This window comes from Salmo salar, chromosome 11, assembly GCF_965601325.2.
Source record: "Salmo salar chromosome 11, fSalSal1, whole genome shotgun sequence".
NCBI classification, from domain to species: Eukaryota; Metazoa; Chordata; class Actinopteri; order Salmoniformes; family Salmonidae; genus Salmo; species Salmo salar.
Genome location: NC_138301.1, coordinates 46,053,932 through 46,080,724, shown reverse-complemented (window position 1 = coordinate 46,080,724; position 26,793 = coordinate 46,053,932). Strand labels below are relative to the sequence as shown.

Here is a 26,793-nt window from a genome sequence, read left to right as displayed (position 1 = left end):
AGACTTCATCCAATTTATTGAGTAGGGTATTGGAGGCTATTTTGTAAATGACATCGCCAAAGTCGAGGATCAGTGGGATGGTCAGTTTTACGAGGGTATGTTTGGCAGCATGAGTGAAGGATGCTTTGTTGCGAAATAGGAAGCCAATTCTAGACTTAACTTTGGATTGGAGATGTTTGATGTAAGTCTGGAAGGAGAGTTTACAGTCTAACCAGACACCTAGGTATTTGTAGTTGTCCACGTATTCTAAGTCAGAACCGTCCAGAGTAGTGATGCTGGACGGGCGGGCAGGTGCAGGCAGCGATCGGTTGAAGAGCATGCATTTAGTTTTACTTGTATTTAAGAGCAGTTGGAGGCCACGGAAGGAGAGTTGTATGGTATTGAAGCTCGTCTGGAGGGTTGTTAACACAGTGTCCAAAAAAGGGCCAGAAGTATACAGAATGGTGTCGTCTGCGTAGAGGTGGATCAGAGACTCACCAGCAGCAAGAGCGACATCATTGATGTATACAGAGAAAAGAGTTGGCCCAAGAATTGAACCATGTGGTACCCCCATAGAGACTGCCAGAGGCCCGGACAACAGGCCCTCCGATTTGACACACTGAACTCTATCAGAGTAGTTGGTGAACCAGGCGAGGCAGTCATTTGAGAAACCAACCAACAATATAGCTGCTTACTTTCTCCTGTTATTTTTATTCTACCTTGTTATTTTTAGTACTACATTGATTACTACATTGTTGGTGTCAGAGTTAGTAAGAAAAAGGCATTTGACTGTACTTGTGCAGGTGATGTTAAAACTTCAACTTGTATGGTTGAATGTGTACTGTGAATATGAGGCTGTGTCAGAGTGGCTGGTGCAACATTCACTAACCAGCTTCCCATTGTCCTCCCCACTCCCTCATCCCCCCCCCCTCTCCTTACCCCTCCTCTCTCTCTCATTCCCCCCCTCTCTCCTTACCCCTCCTCTCTCTCTCATTCCCCCCCTCTCTCCTTACCCCTCCTCTCTCTCTCTCCTTACCCTCCCCTCTCTCCTTACCCCTCTCTCTCCTTACCCCTCCCCTCTCTCTCTCTCCTTACCCTCCCCTCTCTCTCCTTACCCTCCCCTCTCTCTCCTTACCCTCCCCTCTCTCTCCTTACCCTCCCCTCTCTCTCCTTACCCTCCCCTCTCTCTCCTTACCCTCCCCTCTCTCTCCTTACCCTCCCCTCTCCATTCTACTCCCCCCTCCATTGTCCTCCCCACTCATTTCCCCCCTCTCTCTCTCCTTACCCCCATCTCCATTCTCCTCCCCCCTCTCCTTCTCCCCGTTCTCTCCATTCTCCCTCTATACTCCTCAATCTCAATTCTATACTCCTCGTCACCTTCTCAAACCCCATTTCTGATCCAATTGGTTTTGAGGAGACAAGGAGAGAGGACGTGAGGAGAATGAGATCTTCACAAAGACTGGTCACTAACCCCCCTCTCTCCTCTCTTACCCATCCTCATTCTCCACTTCTCCCTCTCCTGTGCCAGATGGATTGAACAGTATCTACTGTTAGTGAAGAGGTCAGACAGTCCTTCCCCTCCCCCTTTCAACTCTCCATCTTTAACCTCCATTAGAAAATGGACATCTCAAAACAAAAACTAAAGTAAAACTTTAAAAAATAATCATAACAAAGAGACTGAGGTTTGGTCATTGAGATAAACACCTAGTTCATCTTCTCTTTATTCCTACAGCTGTACAGAGCTCTCTCTCTCTCTCTCTCTCTCTCACACACAGTCATCATTAGAAAATATACAAACTACAAATGAAACGTTTAGGTCTACATCGCGACGCATTGGATATAACAAAACACTGATAATACAGTGGTATGATAAAAAAAATGACATCATTCATCATCATCTTCCTCCTCCTCTTCATCGCTGATGACGTATTTCTTTGCCTTCTTGGGTTCCACCTCCTCCTCGTCATCCTCCTCAGCCTTCCTCTTCCCTGAACTCTCCCCTTCCTACAGAGAGAGGAGAGAGAGTGGGGGAGAAAGAGGGAGGGGGGAGAGAGACAGGAAAAATGTGATTTGACTCACTTCAGATCTGCCTCAAAGTGCTTTGTTACCTGAACTAGATTCCTATATGTAGTGATTCACACTGTCTTCTGCTGGTAGATCATAGGACTGCACCCTCTGTCACAACTCATCTCTCCATTCTCTCACTGTACTAACACCTGTGTGTGTGTATGTGTGTGTGTGTGTGTGTGTGTGTGTGTGTGTGTGTGTCTCACCTCATCAGAGTCTAGTTTCTTGGCCTTGAGCAGTCTCTGGGCTTTATCATCATCAGAACCCTCATCACTGTCAGACGAGTAGATCCTAGCACGCTCCTCTATATGGAGGGAGGAGAGGGACGGAAGAGAGGGGGACGGAAGAGGGGGGGGGGGACGGAGCAGAGGAGGGGGACGGAAGAGAGGAGGGGGACGGAAGAGAGGAGGGGGACGGAAGAGAGGAGGGGGACGGAGCAGAGGAGGGGGACGGAGCAGAGGAGGGGGACGGAACAGAGGGGGGGACGGAAGAGAGGGGGGGACGGAGGAGAGGGGGGGGACGGAGCAGAGGAGGGGGACGGAGGAGAGGAGGGGGACGGAGCAGAGGAGGGGGAGGGAGGAGGGGGAGGGAAGAGAGGAGGGGGACGGAGCAGAGGAGGGGGACGGAGGAGAGGAGGGGGACGGAGGAGAGGAGGGGGACGGAGGAGAGGAGGGGGACGGAGGAGAGGGGGGGGACGGAGGAGAGGGGGGGGACGGAGGAGAGGGGGGGGAGGGAAGAGAGGAGGGGGAGGGAAGAGAGGAGGGGGAGGGAAGAGAGGAGGGGGAGGGAAGAGAGGAGGGGGAGGGAAGAGAGGAGGGGGACGGAGCAGAGGAGGGGGACGGAGCAGAGGAGGGGGACGGAGCAGAGGAGGGGGACGGAGCAGAGGAGGGGGACGGAGCAGAGGAGGGGGACGGAGCAGAGGAGGGGGACGGAGCAGAGGAGGGGGACGGAGCAGAGGAGGGGGAGGGAAGAGAGGAGGGGGAGGGAAGAGAGGAGGGGGACGGAGCAGAGGAGGGGGAGGGAAGAGAGGAGGGGGAGAGAGGAGGGGGAGGGAAGAGAGGAGAGGAGGGGGAGGGAAGAGAGGAGGGGGAGGGAAGAGAGGAGGGGGAGGGAAGAGAGGAGGGGGAGACGGTGTAGAGAAAGGGAGAGAACGCATTAACATGAGCAAATACAAACACTTTCGCTGTCTCCTCAGCCCTGGTATTTGACCTGGATGTGTCTCTGTTTAGATATGGTGTGTTTCCTCACCCCTCAGTCCTCCTCCTCCTCCTTTGTATTTGCTCTTGATGGCGGCCAGGCTGACCGACTCGTCCCCCTCCTCATCGTCGTCATAGCGATCAGGCTCCAGGTAACCGGCGCTCAGACCTCGTTGGTGCTGCTTCTCTCTCATCCGCCGCTGTTGGCCCTCACGGCGGATAGACGCACGCAGACGCTCCTCCTCTTTCTGTAGGGGGAGGGAGAGAGGAAGGGAGGAGCAGGAGGAGAGACGGGTCAACATTTTAACCCCTCAAATGAGATAAGGTGTCGTCCTGTCTATTTGAAATGTTCTGAGAAAAAAATAGGAGACTGTAATCAGCAATAGAAGCCCAGTCAGTGCTTCTAGTAACAACAGAAAGTCTGTCTCGTCTACAGACTAGTTATTATACTGAACAAAAATATAAAACGCAACATGTAGTGTTGGTCCCATGTTTTTAATGAGCTGATATAAATTATTCAAGAAATGTTCCATAAGCACAAAAAGCTTATTTCGCTCAAATGTCCACAAATTTGTTTACATCCCTGTTAGTGAGAATTTCTCCTTTGCCAAGATAATCCATCCATCTGACAAGTGTGGAATATCAAGAAGCTGATTAAACAGCATGATCATTACTCAGGTGCACCTTGTGCTGGGGCCAATAAAAGGCCACTCTAAAATGTGCAGTTTTGTCACACAATACAATGCCACAGATGTCTCAAGTTTTGAGGGATCGGGCAATAGGCATGCTGACTGCAGGAATGTCCAGATAATTTTATGTTAATTTCTCTACCATAAAGCACCTCCGTAACATCGTTTTAGAGAATTTGGCAGTACGGCCAACTGGCCTTACAACCCCAGACCACGTGTAACCACGCCAACCCAGGACCTCTACATCCGGTTTCTTCACCTGTGGGATCATCTGAGACCAGCCACCCGGACAGCTGATGAAACTGTGGGATCATCTGAGATCAGCCACCCAGACAGCTGATGAAACTGTGGGATCATCTGAGACCAGCCACCCAGACAGCTGATGAAACTGTGGGATCGTCTGAGACCAGCCACCAGACAGCTGATGAAACTGTGGGATCATCTGAGACCAGCCACCAGACAGCTGATGAAACTGTGGGTTTGCACAACTGAAGAATTTCTGTACAAACTGTCAGAAACCGTCTCAGGGAAGCTCATCTGCGTGCTCGTCGTCTTCATCAGGGTCTTGACCTGACTGCAGTTCAGTTGTAACCAACTTCAGTGGGTAAATGCTCACCTTTGATGGCAACAGGCACACTGGAGAAGTTTCAACTGTACCGGGCAGATGGCGTTGTGTGGGCGAGCGGTTTGCTGATGTCAACGTTATGAACAGAGTGCCCCATGATGGCGGTGGGGTTATGGTATGGGCAGGCATGAGTTACAGACAACGAACCTAATTGCATTTTATCAATGGCCGTTTGAATGCACAGAGATACTGTGACGAGACCCTCAGGACCATTGTCGTGCCATTCATCCACCGCCATCACCTCATGTTTCAGCATGATAAAGCACGGCCTCATGTTGCAAGGATCTGTACACAATTCCTGGAAGCTGAAAATGTCCCAGTTCTTCCATGGCCTGCATACTCACCAGACATGTCACCCATTGAGCATGTTTGGGATGCTCTGGATCAACGTATAGAACAGCGTGTTCCAGTTCCCGCCAATATCCAGCAACTTCACACAGCCATTGAAGAGGAATGGGACAACATTCCACAGGCCACAATCAACAGCCTGATCAACTCTATGTGAAGGAGATGTGTGGTGCTGCATGAGGCAAATGGTGGTCAAGCCAGATACTGACTGGTTTTCTTTATCTAAGGTATCTGTGAACAACAGATGCATATCTGTATTCCCAGTCATGTCAAATCCATAGATCAAGGCCTAATGAATGTATTTTAATTTACTGATATGAACTGTAACTCAGTAAAATCTTTTAAATGGTTGCATTTTTGCGTTAATATTTTTGTTGAGTGTAGTTCTGCCAACATTACACCACACATCTCTTAACCTTATTACATGACATCCTATATGAAACCACACAGTCCAGTGTGTGTTACCTTGATCATCTCGTTGCGTTGAGACTCAGGGTCTCGTCCAGCCATGGGCAGTATTCTAATCTTCTGGGTCTTAGAGCAGCGGTCAGCCAGAGAGAGGGTCATCTTCCTGTGGGTGGCGCTGTCTGTTGAGTGGGGTCTGGAGAGAGAACACACAATAATAGCTTTATATCTCAAATCAGATATTCATGTTTATTCCTTCAGACTGAAAGAGGAACAGACTCTCAGAATTCTGTACCAAAACAAGTCCCGTTGTATTCTAATAATGTACCAAAACAAGTCCCGTTCTATTCTAATAATGTACCAAAACAAGTCCCGTTGTATTCTAGTACTTTACCAAAACAGGTCCCGTTCTATTCTAATAACGTACAAAAACAAATCCCGTTCTATTCTAATAACGTACAAAAACAAGTCCGGTTCTATTGTAATACTTTACCAAAACAAGTCCCGTTCTATTCTAATAATGTACCAAAACAAGTCCCATTCTACTCTAATAGTTTACCAAAACAAGTCCCATTCTATTCTAGTACTTTACCAAAACAAGTCCCATTCTACTCTAATAGTTTACCAAAACAAGTCCCATTCTATTCTAGTACTTTACTAAAACAAGTCCCGTTCTATTCCAGTACTGTACCAAAACAAGTCCCGTTCTATTCTAATAACGTACCAAAACAAGTCGCGTTCTACTCTAGTACTTTACCAAAACAAGTCCCATTCTATTCTAGTACTGTACCAAAACAAGTCCCGTTCTATTCCAGTACTGTACCAAAACAAGTCCCGTTCTATTCCAGTACTGTACCAAAACAAGTCGCGTTCTACTCTAGTACTGTACCAAAACAAGTCCCATTCTACTCTAATAGTTGACCAAAACAAGTCGAATTCTATTCTAGTACTTTACCAAAACAAGTCCCATTCTACTCTAATAGTTTACCAAAACAAGTCCCGTTCTATTCCAGTACTGTACCAAAACAAGTCCCGTTCTATTCTAGTACTTTATCAAAACAAGTCCCGTTCTATTCTAGTACTTTATCAAAACAAGTCCCGTTCTACTCTAGTAATGTACCAAAACAAGTCCCGTTCTATTCTAATAATGTACCAAAACAAGTCCCGTTCTATTCAAGTACTTTACCAAAACAAGTCCCGTTCTATTCTAGTACTTTACCAAAACAAGTCCCGTTCTACTGTAATACTTTACCAAAACAAGTCCCATTCTACTGTAATACTTTACCAAAACAAGTCCCGTTCTACTCTAATAGTTTACCAAAACAAGTCCCGTTCTATTCTAGTACTGTACCAAAACAAGTCCCGTTCTACTGTAGTAATGTACCAAAACAAGTCCCGTTCTATTCTAATAATGTACCAAAACAAGTCCCGTTCTATTCTAGTACTGTACCAAAACAAGTCCCGTTCTATTCTAGTACTGTACCAAAACAAGTCCCGTTCTATTCTAGTACTGTACCAAAACAAGTCCCGTTCTATTCTAGTACTGTACCAAAACAAGTCCCGTTCTACTGTAATACTTTACCAAAACAAGTCCCGTTCTACTGTAATACTTTACCAAAACAAGTCCCGTTCTACTGTAATACTTTACCAAAACAAGTCCCGTTCTATTCTAGTACTGTACCAAAACAAGTCCCGTTCTATTCTAGTACTGTACCAAAACAAGTCCCTTTCTATTCTAGTACTGTACCAAAACAAGTCCCGTTTTATTCTAATACTTTACCAAAACAAGTCCCGTTCTATTCTAGTACTGTACCAAAACAAGTCCCGTTCTACTGTAATACTGTACCAAAACAAGTCCCATTCTATTCTAGTACTGTACCAAAACAAGTCCCGTTCTATTCTAGTACTGTACCAAAACAAGTCCCGTTCTATTCTAGTACTGTACCAAAACAAGTCCCGTTCTATTCTAATACTTTACCAAAACAAGTCCCGTTCTATTCTAATATTTCCATTTCAGTCATTTAGCAGACGCTCTTATCCAGAGCGACTTACAGTAGTAAATGCATACATTTCACACATTTCCATACTGGTCCCCCATGGGAATCGAACCCACAACCCTGGCGTTGCAAACACCATGCTCTACCAACTGAGCCACACGATTTCCACAACAAGCCCGTTCTATTCTAATATTTCCAAAACAAGCCCCGTTCTATTCTAATACTTTTACTGTAAGCAGCTTGGCTAAAGGTAGACAGTAACCCACTCTGTTCTGATCTCTCAGATAAGACGTGTTTGGACGGAGCTCAGCTTAGATACTGTGTTGTTGTTCACTATTCCATCTGGACGGAGCTCAGTTTAGATAATATGTTGTTGTTCACTATTCCATCTGGACGGAGCTCAGCTTAGATACTGTGTTGTTGTTCACTATTCCATCTGGACGGAGCTCAGCTTAGATACTGTGTTGTAGTTCACTATTCCATCTGGACGGAGCTCAGCTTAGATACTGTGTTGTTGTGCACTATTCCATCTGGACATAGCCTAGCTTAGATACTGTGTTGTTGTGCACTATTCCATCTGGACGGAGCTCAGCTTAGATACTGTGTTGTTGTGCACTATTCCATCTGGACGTTGCTCAGCTTAGATACTGTGTTGTCCACTATTCCATCTGGACGGAGCTCAGCTTAGATACTGTGTTGTTGTTCACTATTCCATCTGGACGGAGCTCAGCTTAGATACTGTGTTGTTGTTCACTAGTCCATCTGGACGGAGCTCAGCTTAGATACTGTGTTGTTGTTCACTAGTCCATCTGGACGGAGCTCAGCTTAGATACTGTATTGTTCACTATTCCATCTGGACGGAGCTCAGCTTAGATACTGTGTTGTTGTTCACTAGTCCATCTGGACGGAGCTCAGCTTAGATACTGTATTGTTCACTATTCCATCTGGACGGAGCTCAGCTTAGATACTGTATTGTTCACTATTCCATCTGGACGGAGCTCAGCTTAGATACTGTGTTGTTGTTCACTAGTCCATCTGGACGGAGCTCAGCTTAGATACTGTGTTGTTGTTCACTATTCCATCTGGACGGAGCTCAGCTTAGATACTGTGTTGTTGTTCACTATTCCATCTGGACGGAGCTCAGCTTAGATACTGTGTTGTTGTTCACTAGTCCATCTGGACGGAGCTCAGCTTAGATACTGTGTTGTTGTTCACTATTCCATCTGGACGGAGCTCAGCTTAGATACTGTGTTGTTGTTCACTAGTCCATCTGGACGGAGCTCAGCTTAGATACTGTGTTGTTGTTCACTAGTCCATCTGGACGGAGCTCAGCTTAGATACTGTGTTGTTGTTCACTATTCCATCTGGACGGAGCTCAGCTTAGATACTGTGTTGTTGTTCACTAGTCCATCTGGACGGAGCTCAGCTTAGATACTGTATTGTTCACTATTCCATCTGGACGGAGCTCACCTTAGATACTGTGTTGTTGTTCACTAGTCCATCTGGACGGAGCTCAGCTTAGATACTGTGTTGTTGTTCACTATTCCATCTGGACGGAGATCAGCTTAGATACTGTGTTGTTCACTAGTCCATCTGGACGAAGCTCAGCTTAGATACTGTGTTGTTCACTAGTCCATCTGGACGGAAGGTGTTCCTGTATCGGTGCATGATGCCTTTCAAAGCTTTGGGTTGGGGCTCAGACAAAGGGCAAGGTGTGTGTGTGTGTGTGTGTGTGTGTGTGTGTGTGTGTGTGTGTGTTTGTGTGTGTGTGTGTATGTATAGACAGTGTTACCTGAAGGTGAGTTTGGTCTTGAACACAGCCTGTCCCTGTAGTCCAGTCCCTTGTCTGATGAACAGGTGGTTGTGGTCTCCTTGGAGAGGAGCTTTATACACATCAAACACCTCGTTACCCAGGTGGAGAGACATGCTGTGGAGACAGAACACATCAAACACCTCGTTACCCAGGTGGAGAGACATGCTGTGGAGACAGAACACATCAAACACCTCGTTACCCAGGTGGAGAGACATGCTGTGGAGACAGAACACATCAAACACCTCGTTACCCAGGTGGAGAGACATGCTGTGTTGACAGAACACATCCACAGATACATACACACGTAAACACACATTTCCCATGGTCAAATCAATGTATTAATTATTAATTCAAGCACAATCATCAGGAGTCCAGCGTTACTCCTCTTCATCAGGAGTCCAGCGTTACTCCTCTTCATCTAGCCCTCTGAGGATCTTGCGGTCGTGTGTGTGTGTGTGTGTGTGTGTGTGTGTGTGTGTGTGTGTGTGTGTGTGTATGCTGACCTGCCGTCAGACCACTTGACGATGCGGGCATTACTCTCTCTGCTCTCGTTCATCTCCTCGTCTTTCTTGGCTCTCCACCGGATAGTATTCTCCACCTGAACACAGAACACTGTCCCATCACACACAACACCGTCCCATCACACACACACACAACACCGTCCCATCACACACACACACACAACACCGTCCCATCACACACACACACACAACACCGTCCCATCACACACACACACACAACACCGTCCCATCACACACACACACACAACACCGTCCCATCACACACACACACACAACACCGTCCCATCACACACACACACAACACCGTCCCATCACACACACACAACACCGTCCCATCACACACACACAACACCGTCCCATCACACACACACAACACCGTCCCATCACACACACACAACACCGTCCCATCACACACACACAACACCGTCCCATCACACACACAACACCGTCCCATCACACACACAACACCGTCCCATCACACACACACACACACACAACACCGTCCCATCACACACACACACACACACACACACACACAACACCGTCCCATCACACACACACAACACCGTCCCATCACACACACACAACACCGTCCCATCACACACACACAACACCGTCCCATCACACACACACAACACCGTCCCATCACACACACACACAACACCGTCCCATCACACACACACACACAACACCGTCCCATCACACACACACACAACACCGTCCCATCACACACACACACACACCACCGTCCCATCACACACACACACACCACCGTCCCATCACACACACACACACACACAACACCGTCCCATCACACACACACAACACCGTCCCATCACACACACAACACCGTCCCATCACACACACACACACACACCGTCCCATCACACACACACACAACACCGTCCCATCACACACACAACACCGTCCCATCACACACACAACACCGTCCCATCACACACACAACACCGTCCCATCACACACACAACACCGTCCCATCACACACACACACACACACACACAACACCGTCCCATCACACACACACACACACACACACAACACCGTCCCATCACACACAACACCGTCCCATCACACACACACACAACACCGTCACATCACACACACACACAACACCATCCCATCTCACACACACAACACCGTCACATCACACACACAACACCGTCACATCACACACACAACACCGTCACATCACACACACACAACACATCACTGTCCCATCACACCGTCACATCACTGTCCCATCATTGTCCCATCACACACTTACACACAACATTGTCCCATCACACACACACACAACACTGTCCCATCACACACACACAACACCGTCCAATCACACACACACACAACACCGTCCCATCACACACACACACACACACAACACCGTCCCATCACACACACACACACCGTCCCATCACACACACACACACACACACCGTCCCATCACACACACACAACAACGTCCCATCACACACACACAACACCGTCCCATCACACACACAACACCGTCCCATCACACACACACACCGTCCCATCACACACACACACCGTCCCATCACACACACAACACCGTCCCATCACACACACACACACCGTCCCATCACACACACACACACACACACACACACCGTCCCATCACACACACACAACACCGTCCCATCACACACACAACACCGTCCCATCACACACACAACACCGTCCCATCACACACACACACAGCACCGTCCCATCACACACAACACCGTCACATCACACACACACACACAACACCGTCCCATCACACACACACACACAACACCGTCCCATCACACACACACACACAACACCGTCCCATCTCACACACACAACACCGTCCCATCACACACAACACCGTCACATCACTGTCCCATCACACCGTCACATCACTGTCCCATCATTGTCCCATCACACACACACACACAACATTGTCCCATCACACACACACACACACAACATTGTCCCATCACACACACACAACACCGTCCCATCACACACACACACAACACCGTCCCATCACACACACACAACAACGTCCCATCACACACACACACACAACACCGTCCCATCACACACACACACACACACACACTGTCCCATCACACACACACACACACCGTCCCATCACACACACACACACGTCCCATCACACACACACAACAACGTCCCATCACACACACACAACACCGTCCCATCACACACACACACAACACCGTCCCATCACACACACACACAACACCGTCCCATCACACACACACACAACACCGTCCCATCACACACACACACCGTCCCATCACACACACACACCGTCCCATCACACACACACACCGTCCCATCACACACACACACCGTCCCATGACACACACACACCGTCCCATGACACACACACAACAACGTCCCATCACACACACACACAACACCGTCCCATCACACACACAACACCGTCCCATCTCACACACACAACACCGTCCCATCACACACACACACAACACCGTCCCATCACACACACACAACACCGTCCCATCACACACACACAACACCGTCCCATCACACACACACAACACCATCCCATCACACACACACAACACCGTCCCATCACACACACACACACACAACACCGTCCCATCACACACACACACACAACACCGTCCCATCACACACACACAACACCGTCCCATCACACACACACAACACCGTCCCATCACACACACACACAACACCGTCCCATCTCACACACACAACACCGTCACATCACACACACACAACACCGTCACATCACTGTCCCATCACACACAACACCGTCACATCACACACAACACCGTCACATCACACACAACACCGTCCCATCACACACACACAACACTGTCCCATCACACACACACACAACACCGTCCCATCTAACACACACAACACCGTCACATCACACACACAACACCGTCCCATCACACACACAACACCGTCCCATCACACACACAACACCGTCCCATCACACACACACAACACCGTCCCATCACACACACACAACACCGTCCCATCACACACACACAACACCGTCCCATCACACACACACAACACCGTCCCATCACACACACAACACCGTCACATCACCGTCCCATCACACAAACACACACAACACCGTCACATCACTGTCCCATCACACACAACACCGTCACATCATTGTCCCATCACACACACACCACCGTCCCATCACACACACACACACACACCACCGTCCCATCACACACACACACACCACCGTCCCATCACACACACACACACCACCGTCCCATCACACACACACACACCACCGTCCCATCACACACACACACACCACCGTCCCATCACACACACAACACCGTCCCATCACACACACACACACACACACAACACCGTCCCATCACACACACACAACACCGTCCCATCACACACACACAACACCGTCCCATCACACACACACACAACACTGTCCCATCACACACACACAACACCGTCCCATCTCACACACACAACACCGTCCCATCTCACACACACAACACCGTCACATCACACACACAACACCGTCACATCACACACAACACCGTCCCATCACACACAACACCGTCCCATCACACACACAACACCGTCCCATCACACACACACAACACCGTCCCATCACACACACACACAACACCGTCCCATCACACACACACACAACACCGTCACATCACAGTCCCATCACACACACAACACCGTCACATCACTGTCCCATCACACACAACACCGTCACATCATTGTCCCATCACACACACACCACCGTCCCATCACACACACACACACACACACACCACCGTCCCATCACACACACACACACACACACACACACCACCGTCCCATCACACACACACACACCACCGTCCCATCACACACACAACACCGTCCCATCACACACACACACACACACACACACACACACAACACCGTCCCATCACACACACACACAACACAATCCCATCACACACACACAACACCGTCCCATCACACACACACACAACACCGTCCCATCACACACACACACACACAACACCGTCCCATCACACACACACACACACACACAACACCGTCCCATCACACACACACACACACACACAACACCGTCCCATCACACACACACACAGACACCGTCCCATCACACACACACACACACAAAACACCGTCCCATCACACACACACACACAAAACACCGTCCCATCACACACACACAACACCGTCCCATCACACACACACAACACCGTCCCATCACACACACACACACACACACACACACAACACCGTCCCATCTCACACACACAACACAGTCACATCACACACACAACACCGCCACATCACACACACAACAACATCACATCACTGTCCCATCACATCACTGTCCCATCATTGTCCCATCACACACACACACCACATTGTCCCATCACACACACACACAACACCGTCCCATCACACACACACCGTCCCATCACACACACACAACACCGTCCCATCACACACACACACAACACCGTCCCATCACACACACACACAACACCGTCCCATCACACACACACACACACACAACACCGTCCCATCACACACACACAACACCGTCCCATCACACACACACACAGCACCGTCCCATCACACACACACACACAACACCGTCCCATCACACACACACAACACCGTCCCATCACACACACACACAACACTGTCCCATCACACACACACAACACCGTCCCATCTCACACACACAACACCGTCCCATCTCACACACACAACACCGTCACATCACACACACAACACCGTCACATCACACACAACACCGTCCCATCACACACAACACCGTCCCATCACACACACAACACCGTCCCATCACACACACACAACACCGTCCCATCACACACACACACAACACCGTCCCATCACACACACACACAACACCGTCACATCACAGTCCCATCACACACACAACACCGTCACATCACTGTCCCATCACACACAACACCGTCACATCATTGTCCCATCACACACACACCACCGTCCCATCACACACACACACACACACACACCACCGTCCCATCACACACACACACACACACACACACACCACCGTCCCATCACACACACACACACCACCGTCCCATCACACACACAACACCGTCCCATCACACACACACACACACACACACACACACACAACACCGTCCCATCACACACACACACAACACAATCCCATCACACACACACAACACCGTCCCATCACACACACACACAACACCGTCCCATCACACACACACACACACAACACCGTCCCATCACACACACACACACACACACAACACCGTCCCATCACACACACACACACACACACAACACCGTCCCATCACACACACACACAGACACCGTCCCATCACACACACACACACACAAAACACCGTCCCATCACACACACACACACAAAACACCGTCCCATCACACACACACAACACCGTCCCATCACACACACACAACACCGTCCCATCACACACACACACACACACACACACACAACACCGTCCCATCTCACACACACAACACAGTCACATCACACACACAACACCGCCACATCACACACACAACAACATCACATCACTGTCCCATCACATCACTGTCCCATCATTGTCCCATCACACACACACACCACATTGTCCCATCACACACACACACAACACCGTCCCATCACACACACACCGTCCCATCACACACACACAACACCGTCCCATCACACACACACACAACACCGTCCCATCACACACACACACAACACCGTCCCATCACACACACACACACACACAACACCGTCCCATCACACACACACAACACCGTCCCATCACACACACACACAGCACCGTCCCATCACACACACACACACAACACCGTCCCATCACACACACACACACAACACCGTCCCATCACACACACACACACAACACCGTCCCATCACACACACACACACAACACCGTCCCATCTCACACACACAACACCGTCCCATCACACACAACACCGTCACATCACTGTCCCATCACACCGTCACATCACTGTCCCATCACACCGTCACATCACTGTCCCATCACACACACACACACAACATTGTCCCATCACACACACACACAACATTGTCCCATCACACACACACACAACATTGTCCCATCACACACAACACCGTCCCATCACACACACACACCACCGTCCCATCACACACACACAACACCGTCCCATCACACACACACAACACCGTCCCATCACACACACACAACACCGTCCCATCACACACACACAACACCGTCCCATCACACACACACACAACACCGTCCCATCACACACACACAGCACCGTCCCATCACACACACACAGCACCGTCCCATCACACACACACAGCACCGTCCCATCACACACACACAACACCGTCACATCACTGTCCCATCACACCGTCACATCACTGTCCCATCATTGTCCCATCACACACACACACACAACACCGTCCCATCACACACACACACACACAACACCGTCCCATCACACACACACAACAACGTCCCATCACACACACACACACACAACACCGTCCCATCACACACACACACACACACACCGTCCCATCACACACACACACACACACACCGTCCCATCACACACACACACACACACACCGTCCCATCACACACACACACACGTCCCATCACACACACACAACGTCCCATCACACACACACACAACACCGTCCCATCACACACACACACCGTCCCATCACACACACACACCGTCCCATCACACACACACACCGTCCCATCACACACACACACCGTCCCATCACACACACACACCGTCCCATCACACACACACACCGTCCCATGACACACACACAACAATGTCCCATCACACACACACACAACACCGTCCCATCACACACACAACACCGTCCCATCTCACACACACAACACCGTCCCATCACACACACACACAACACCGTCCCATCACACACAACACCGTCACATCACTGTCCCATCACACCGTCACATCACTGTCCCATCACACACACACACAACATTGTCCCATCACACACACACACAACATTGTCCCATCACACACACACACAACATTGTCCCATCACACACACACACAACATTGTCCCATCACACACAACACCATCCCATCACACACACACAACACCGTCCCATCACACACAACACCGTCCCATCACACACACACAACACCGTCCCATCACACACACACAACACCGTCCCATCACACACACACACACACAACACCGTCCCATCACACACACACAACACCGTCCCATCACACACACACAACACCGTCCCATCTCACACACACAACACCGTCACATCTCACACACACAACACCGTCACATCACACACACACAACACCGTCACATCACTGTCCCATCACACACAACACCGTCACATCACACACAACACCGTCACATCACACACAACACCGTCCCATCACACACACACAACACTGTCCCATCACACACACACAACACCGTCCCATCACACACAACACCGTCCCATCTAACACACACAACACCGTCACATCACACACACACAACACCGTCCCATCACACACACACACCACCGTCCCATCACACACACACACACAACACCGTCACATCACCGTCCCATCACACAAACACACACAACACCGTCACATCATTGTCCCATCACACACACACCACCGTCCCATCACACACACACACACACCACCGTCCCATCACACACACACACACCACCGTCCCATCACACACACACACACCACCGTCCCATCACACACACACACACCACCGTCCCATCACACACACAACACCGTCCCATCACACACACACACACACACACACACACAACATCGTCCCATCACACACACACAACACCGTCCCATCACACACACAACACCGTCACATCACACACAACACCGTCCCATCACACACAACACCGTCCCATCACACACACAACACCGTCCCATCACACACACACAACACCGTCCCATCACACACACACAACACCGTCCCATCACACACACACAACACCGTCACATCACACACACACAACACCGTCACATCACCGTCCCATCACACACACACAAAACCGTCACATCACCGTCCCATCACACACACAACACCGTCACATCACTGTCCCATCAAACACACACCGTCACATCATTGTCCCATCACACACACACCACCGTCCCATCACACACACACACACACACCACCGTCCCATCACACACACACACACCACCGTCCCATCACACACACACACACACACACACCACCGTCCCATCACACACACACACACACCACCGTCCCATCACACACACACACCGTCCCATCACACACACACAACACCGTCCCATCACACACACAACACCGTCCCATCACACACACAACACCGTCCCATCACACACACAACACCGTCCCATCACACACACACACACACACACACAACACCGTCCCATCACACACACACACACACAACACCGTCCCATCACACACACACACAACACCGTCACATCACACACACACAACACCATCCCATCTCACACACACAACACCGTCACATCACACACACAACACCGTCACATCACACACACAACACCGTCACATCACACACACACAACACCGTCACATCACTGTCCCATCACACCGTCACATCACTGTCCCATCATTGTCCCATCACACACTTACACACAACATTTTCCCATCACACACACACAACACCGTCCAATCATACACACACAACACCGTCCCATCACACACACACACACACACACACCGTCCCATCACACACACACACACACACACACACCGTCCCATCACACACACACACACCGTCCCACCCCCCCGTCCACACACACACACACACCGTCCCATCACACACACACAACACCGTCCCATCACACACACACAACACCGTCCCATCACACACACACACACACAACACCGTCCCATCACACACACACACACAACACCGTCCCATCACACACACACACAGCACCGTCCCATCACACACACACACAACACCGTCCCATCACACACACACACACAACACCGTCCCATCACACACACACACACAACACCGTCCCATCACACACACACACACAACACCGTCCCATCTCACACACACAACACCGTCCCATCACACACAACACCGTCACATCACTGTCCCATCACACCGTCACATCACTGTCCCATCATTGTCCCATCACACACACACACACAACATTGTCCCATCACACACACACACACACAACATTGTCCCATCACACACACACAACACCGTCCCATCACACACACACACAACACCGTCCCATCACACACACACAACGTCCCATCACACACACACACACAACACCGTCCCATCACACACACACACACACACCGTCCCATCACACACACACACACACCGTCCCATCACACACACACACACACGTCCCATCACACACACACAACAACGTCCCATCACACACACACAACAACGTCCCATCACACACACACAACACCGTCCCATCACACACACACACAACACCGTCCCATCACACACACACACAACACCGTCCCATCACACACACACACCGTCCCATCACACACACACACCGTCCCATCACACACACACACCGTCCCATCACACACACACACCGTCCCATGACACACACACAACAACGTCCCATCACACACACACACAACACCGTCCCATCACACACAACACCGTCACATCACTGTCCCATCACACCGTCACATCACTGTCCCATCACACACACACACAACATTGTCCCATCACACACACACACAACATTGTCCCATCACACACACACACACACACAACATTGTCCCATCACACACACACACAACATTGTCCCATCACACACACACACACACACAACATTGTCCCATCACACACACACACAACATTGTCCCATCACACACAACACCGTCCCATTAAACACACACAACACCGTCCCATCACACACACACAACACCGTCCCATCACACACACACAACACCATCCCATCACACACACACAACACCGTCCCATCACACACACACACAACACCGTCCCATCACACACACACACACACACACAACACCGTCCCATCACACACACACAACACCGTCCCATCACACACACACAACACCGTCCCATCTCACACACACAACACCGTCACATCACACACACACAAAACCGTCACATCACCGTCCCATCACATCACACACAACACCGTCCCATCACACACAACACCGTCCCATCACACACACACAACACTGTCCCATCACACACACACAACACCGTCCCATCTAACACACACAACACCGTCACATCACACACACAACACCGTCCCATCACACACAACACCGTCCCATCACACACACAACACCGTCCCATCACACACACACAACACCGTCCCATCACACACACACACACAACACCGTCACATCACCGTCCCATCACACAAACACACACAACACCGTCACATCACTGTCCCATCACACACAACACCGTCACATCATTGTCCCATCACACACACACCACCGTCCCATCACACACACACACACACCACCGTCCCATCACACACACACACACCACCGTCCCATCACACACACACACACCACCGTCCCATCACACACACACACACCACCGTCCCATCACACACACAACACCGTCCCATCACACACACACACACACACACACACACAACACCGTCCCATCACACACACACAACACCGTCCCATCACACACACACACAACACCGTCCCATCACACACACACACAACACCGTCCCATCACACACACACACAACACCGTCCCATCACACACACACAACACTGTCCCATCACACACACACAACACCGTCCCATCACACACAACACCGTCCCATCTCACACACACAACACCGTCACATCACACACACAACACCGTCACATCACACACAACACCGTCCCATCACACACAACACCGTCCCATCACACACACAACACCGTCCCATCACACACACACAACACCGTCCCATCACACACACACAACACCGTCCCATCACACACACACACACACACAACACCGTCACATCACCGTCCCATCACACACACAACACCGTCACATCACTGTCCCATCACACACACCACCGTCACATCATTGTCCCATCACACACACACCACCGTCCCATCACACACACACACACACACCACCGTCCCATCACACACACACACACCACCGTCCCATCACACACACACACACACACACACCACCGTCCCATCACACACACACACACACCACCGTCCCATCACACACACAACACCGTCCCATCACACACACACACACACACACACAACACCGTCCCATCACACACACACAACACCGTCCCATCACACACACACACAACACCGTCCCATCACACACACACACAACACCGTCCCATCACACACACACACACACACACACACACACACACACACAACACCGTCCCATCACACACACACACACAGACACCGTCCCATCACACACACACACACACACACAAAACACCGTCCCATCACACACACACACACAAAACACCGTCCCATCACACACACACACAACACCGTCCCATCACACACACACACACACACACACACCACCGTCCCATCACACACACACACACACACACACCACCGTCCCATCACACACACACACACACCACCGTCCCATCACACACACAACACCGTCCCATCACACACACACACACACACACACACAACACCGTCCCATCACACACACACACAACACCGTCCCATCACACACACACACAACACCGTCCCATCACACACACACAACACCGTCCCATCACACACACACACAACACCGTCCCATCACACACACACACAACACCGTCCCATCACACACACACACACACACACACACACACACACACAACACCGTCCCATCACACACACACACAAAACACCGTCCCATCACACACACACACACAAAACACCGTCCCATCACACACACACAACACCGTCCCATCACACACACACAACACCGTCCCATCACACACACACACACACACACACACACACAACACCGTCCCATCTCACACACACAACACAGTCACATCACACACACAACAACATCACATCACTGTCCCATCACATCACTGTCCCATCATTGTCCCATCACACACACACACCACATTGTCCCATCACACACACACACACAACACCGTCCCATCACACACACACACCGTCCCATCACACACACACAACACCGTCCCATCACACACACACAACACCGTCCCATCACACACACACACAACACCGTCCCATCACACACACACACAACACCGTCCCATCACACACACACACAACACCGTCCCATCACACACACACACACAACACCGTCCCATCACACACACACACACACAACACCGTCCCATCACACACACACACACACAACACCGTCCCATCACACACACACACAGCACCGTCCCATCACACACACACACACAACACCGTCCCATCACACACACACACACAACACCGTCCCATCACACACACACACACAACACCGTCCCATCTCACACACACAACACCGTCCCATCACACACAACACCGTCACATCACTGTCCCATCACACCGTCACATCACTGTCCCATCACACCGTCACATCACTGTCCCATCACACACACACACACAACATTGTCCCATCACACACACACACAACATTGTCCCATCACACACACACACAACATTGTCCCATCACACACAACACCGTCCCATCACACACACACAACACCGTCCCATCACACACACACAACACCGTCCCATCACACACACACAACACCGTCCCATCACACACACACAACACCGTCCCATCACACACACACAACACCGTCCCATCACACACACACAACACCGTCCCATCACACACACACACAACACCGTCCCATCACACACACACAGCACCGTCCCATCACACACACACAGCACCGTCCCATCACACACACACAGCACCGTCCCATCACACACACACAACACATCACTGTCCCATCACACCGTCACATCACTGTCCCATCATTGTCCCATCACACACACACAACATTGTCCCATCACACACACACACACACAACATTGTCCCATCACACACACACACAACACCGTCCCATCACACACACACACAACACCGTCCCATCACACACACACACACAACACCGTCCCATCACACACACACAACACCGTCCCATCACACACACACAACAACGTCCCATCACACACACACACACACAACACCGTCCCATCACACACACACACACACACACACACCGTCCCATCACACACACACACACACACACACACACACCGTCCCATCACACACACACACACACACACCGTCCCATCACACACACACACACACACACCGTCCCATCACACACACACAACAACGTCCCATCACACACACACACAACACCGTCCCATCACACACACACACCGTCCCATCACACACACACACCGTCCCATCACACACACACACCGTCCCATCACACACACACACCGTCCCATCACACACACACACCGTCCCATCACACACACACACCGTCCCATCACACACACACACCGTCCCATGACACACACACAACAACGTCCCATCACACACACACACAACACCGTCCCATCACACACACAACACCGTCCCATCTCACACACACAACACCGTCCCATCACACACACACAACACCGTCCCATCACACACAACACCGTCACATCACTGTCCCATCACACCGTCACATCACTGTCCCATCACACACACACACAACATTGTCCCATCACACACACACACAACATTGTCCCATCACACACACACACACACACAACATTGTCCCATCACACACACACACAACATTGTCCCATCACACACAACACCGTCCCATCACACACACACAACACCGTCCAATCACACACAACACCGTCCCATCACACACACACAACACCGTCCCATCACACACAACACCGTCCCATCACACACACACACACACAACACCGTCCCATCACACACACACAACACCGTCCCATCACACACACACAACACCGTCCCATCTCACACACACAACACCGTCACATCACACACACACAACACCGTCACATCACTGTCCCATCACACACAACACCGTCACATCACACACAACACCGTCACATCACACACAACACCGTCCCATCACACACACACAACACTGTCCCATCACACACACACAACACCGTCCCATCACACACAACACCGTCCCATCTAACACACACAACACCGTCACATCACACACACACAACACCGTCCCATCACACACACACACCACCGTCCCATCACACACACACACACAACACCGTCACATCACCGTCCCATCACACAAACACACACAACACCGTCACATCATTGTCCCATCACACACACACCACCGTCCCATCACACACACACCACCGTCCCATCACACACACACACACCACCGTCCCATCACACACACACACACCACCGTCCCATCACACACACAACACCGTCCCATCACACACACACACACACACACACACACACACAACATCGTCCCATCACACACACACAACACCGTCCCATCACACACACACAACACCGTCCCATCACACACACACAACACCGTCCCATCACACACACACACAACACCGTCCCATCACACACACACAACACCGTCCCATCACACACACACAACACCGTCCCATCACACACAACACCGTCCCATCTCACACACACAACACCGTCACATCACACACACAACACCGTCACATCACACACAACACCGTCCCATCACACACAACACCGTCCCATCACACACACACAACACCGTCCCATCACACACACACAACACCGTCCCATCACACACACACAACACCGTCCCATCACACACACACAACACCGTCACATCACACACACACAACACCGTCACATCACCGTCCCATCACACACACACAAAACCGTCACATCACCGTCCCATCACACACACAACACCGTCACATCACTGTCCCATCAAACACACACCGTCACATCATTGTCCCATCACACACACACCACCGTCCCATCACACACACACACACACACCACCGTCCCATCACACACACACACACCACCGTCCCATCACACACACACACACCACCGTCCCATCACACACACACACACACCACCGTCCCATCACACACACACACCGTCCCATCACACACACACAACACCGTCCCATCACACACACAACACCGTCCCATCACACACACAACACCGTCCCATCACACACACACAACACCGTCCCATCACACACACACACACACACACACAACACCGTCCCATCACACACACACACACACACACACAACACCGTCCCATCACACACAACACCGTCCCATCACACACACACACAACACCGTCACATCACACACACACAACACCATCCCATCTCACACACACAACACCGTCACATCACACACACAACACCGTCACATCACACACACAACACCGTCACATCACACACACACAACACCGTCACATCACTGTCCCATCACACCGTCACATCACTGTCCCATCATTGTCCCATCACACACTTACACACAACATTGTCCCATCACACACACACACAACACTGTCCCATCACACACACACAACACCGTCCAATCATACACACACAACACCGTCCCATCACACACACACACACACACACCGTCCCATCACACACACACACACACACACACACACACACCGTCCCATCACACACACACAACAACGTCCCATCACACACACACAACACCGTCCCATCACACACACAACACCGTCCCATCACACACACACACCGTCCCATCACACACACACAACACCGTCCCATCACACACACACAACACCGTCCCATCACACACACACACACAACACCGTCCCATCACACACACACACACACACAACACCGTCCCATCACACACACACACAGCACCGTCCCATCACACACACACACACAACACCGTCCCATCACACACACACACACAACACCGTCCCATCACACACACACACACAACACCGTCCCATCACACACACACACACAACACCGTCCCATCTCACACACACAACACCGTCCCATCACACACAACACCGTCACATCACTGTCCCATCACACCGTCACATCACTGTCCCATCACACACACACACACAACACCGTCCCATCACACACACACACAACACCGTCCCATCACACACACACAACACCGTCCCATCACACACACACAACACCGTCCCATCACACACACACAACACCGTCCCATCACACACACACACAACACCGTCCCATCACACACACACAGCACCGTCCCATCACACACACACAGCACCGTCCCATCACACACACACAGCACCGTCCCATCACACACACACAGCACCGTCCCATCACACACACACAACACCGTCACATCACACCGTCACATCACTGTCCCATCATTGTCCCATCACACACACACACACAACATTGTCCCATCACACACACACACACACAACATTGTCCCATCACACACACACAACACTGTCCCATCACACACACACACAACACCGTCCCATCACACACACACAACAACGTCCCATCACACACACACACACAACACCGTCCCATCACACACACACACACCGTCCCATCACACACACACACACACACACACACCGTCCCATCACACACACACACACACACACTGTCCCATCACACACACACACACACACGTCCCATCACACACACACAACAACGTCCCATCACACACACACAACAACGTCCCATCACACACACACAACACCGTCCCATCACACACACACACAACACCGTCCCATCACACACACACACACACACACACACCACCGTCCCATCACACACACACACACACCACCGTCCCATCACACACACACACACACCACCGTCCCATCACACACACACACCGTCCCATCACACACACACAACACCGTCCCATCACACACACACCACCGTCCCATCACACACACACACACACACCACCGTCCCATCACACACACACACACCACCGTCCCATCA

The 26,793-nt window shown here is 50.8% G+C and overlaps 1 protein-coding gene across 1 annotated transcript in view; it reads right to left on the bottom strand.

Annotated features, from left to right (window-relative positions):
• Nucleotides 1-1,662: 1,662 nt before the first annotated feature.
• The window catches only part of LOC106594225 (uncharacterized), a 74,887-nt gene continuing 49,756 nt past the window's right edge, over nucleotides 1,663-26,793 (bottom strand). Inside the window, exons 9-14 of the mRNA XM_045708516.2 lie at nucleotides 9,623-9,717; nucleotides 9,099-9,233; nucleotides 5,370-5,505; nucleotides 3,295-3,490; nucleotides 2,253-2,350; nucleotides 1,663-1,983 (exon numbers count right to left, since the gene is read on the bottom strand). Coding sequence (XP_045564472.2) covers nucleotides 1,864-1,983; nucleotides 2,253-2,350; nucleotides 3,295-3,490; nucleotides 5,370-5,505; nucleotides 9,099-9,233; nucleotides 9,623-9,717 — 780 coding nt within the window. The 3' untranslated portion in view covers nucleotides 1,663-1,863. The remainder of the gene's footprint in view (nucleotides 1,984-2,252; nucleotides 2,351-3,294; nucleotides 3,491-5,369; nucleotides 5,506-9,098; nucleotides 9,234-9,622; nucleotides 9,718-26,793) is intronic.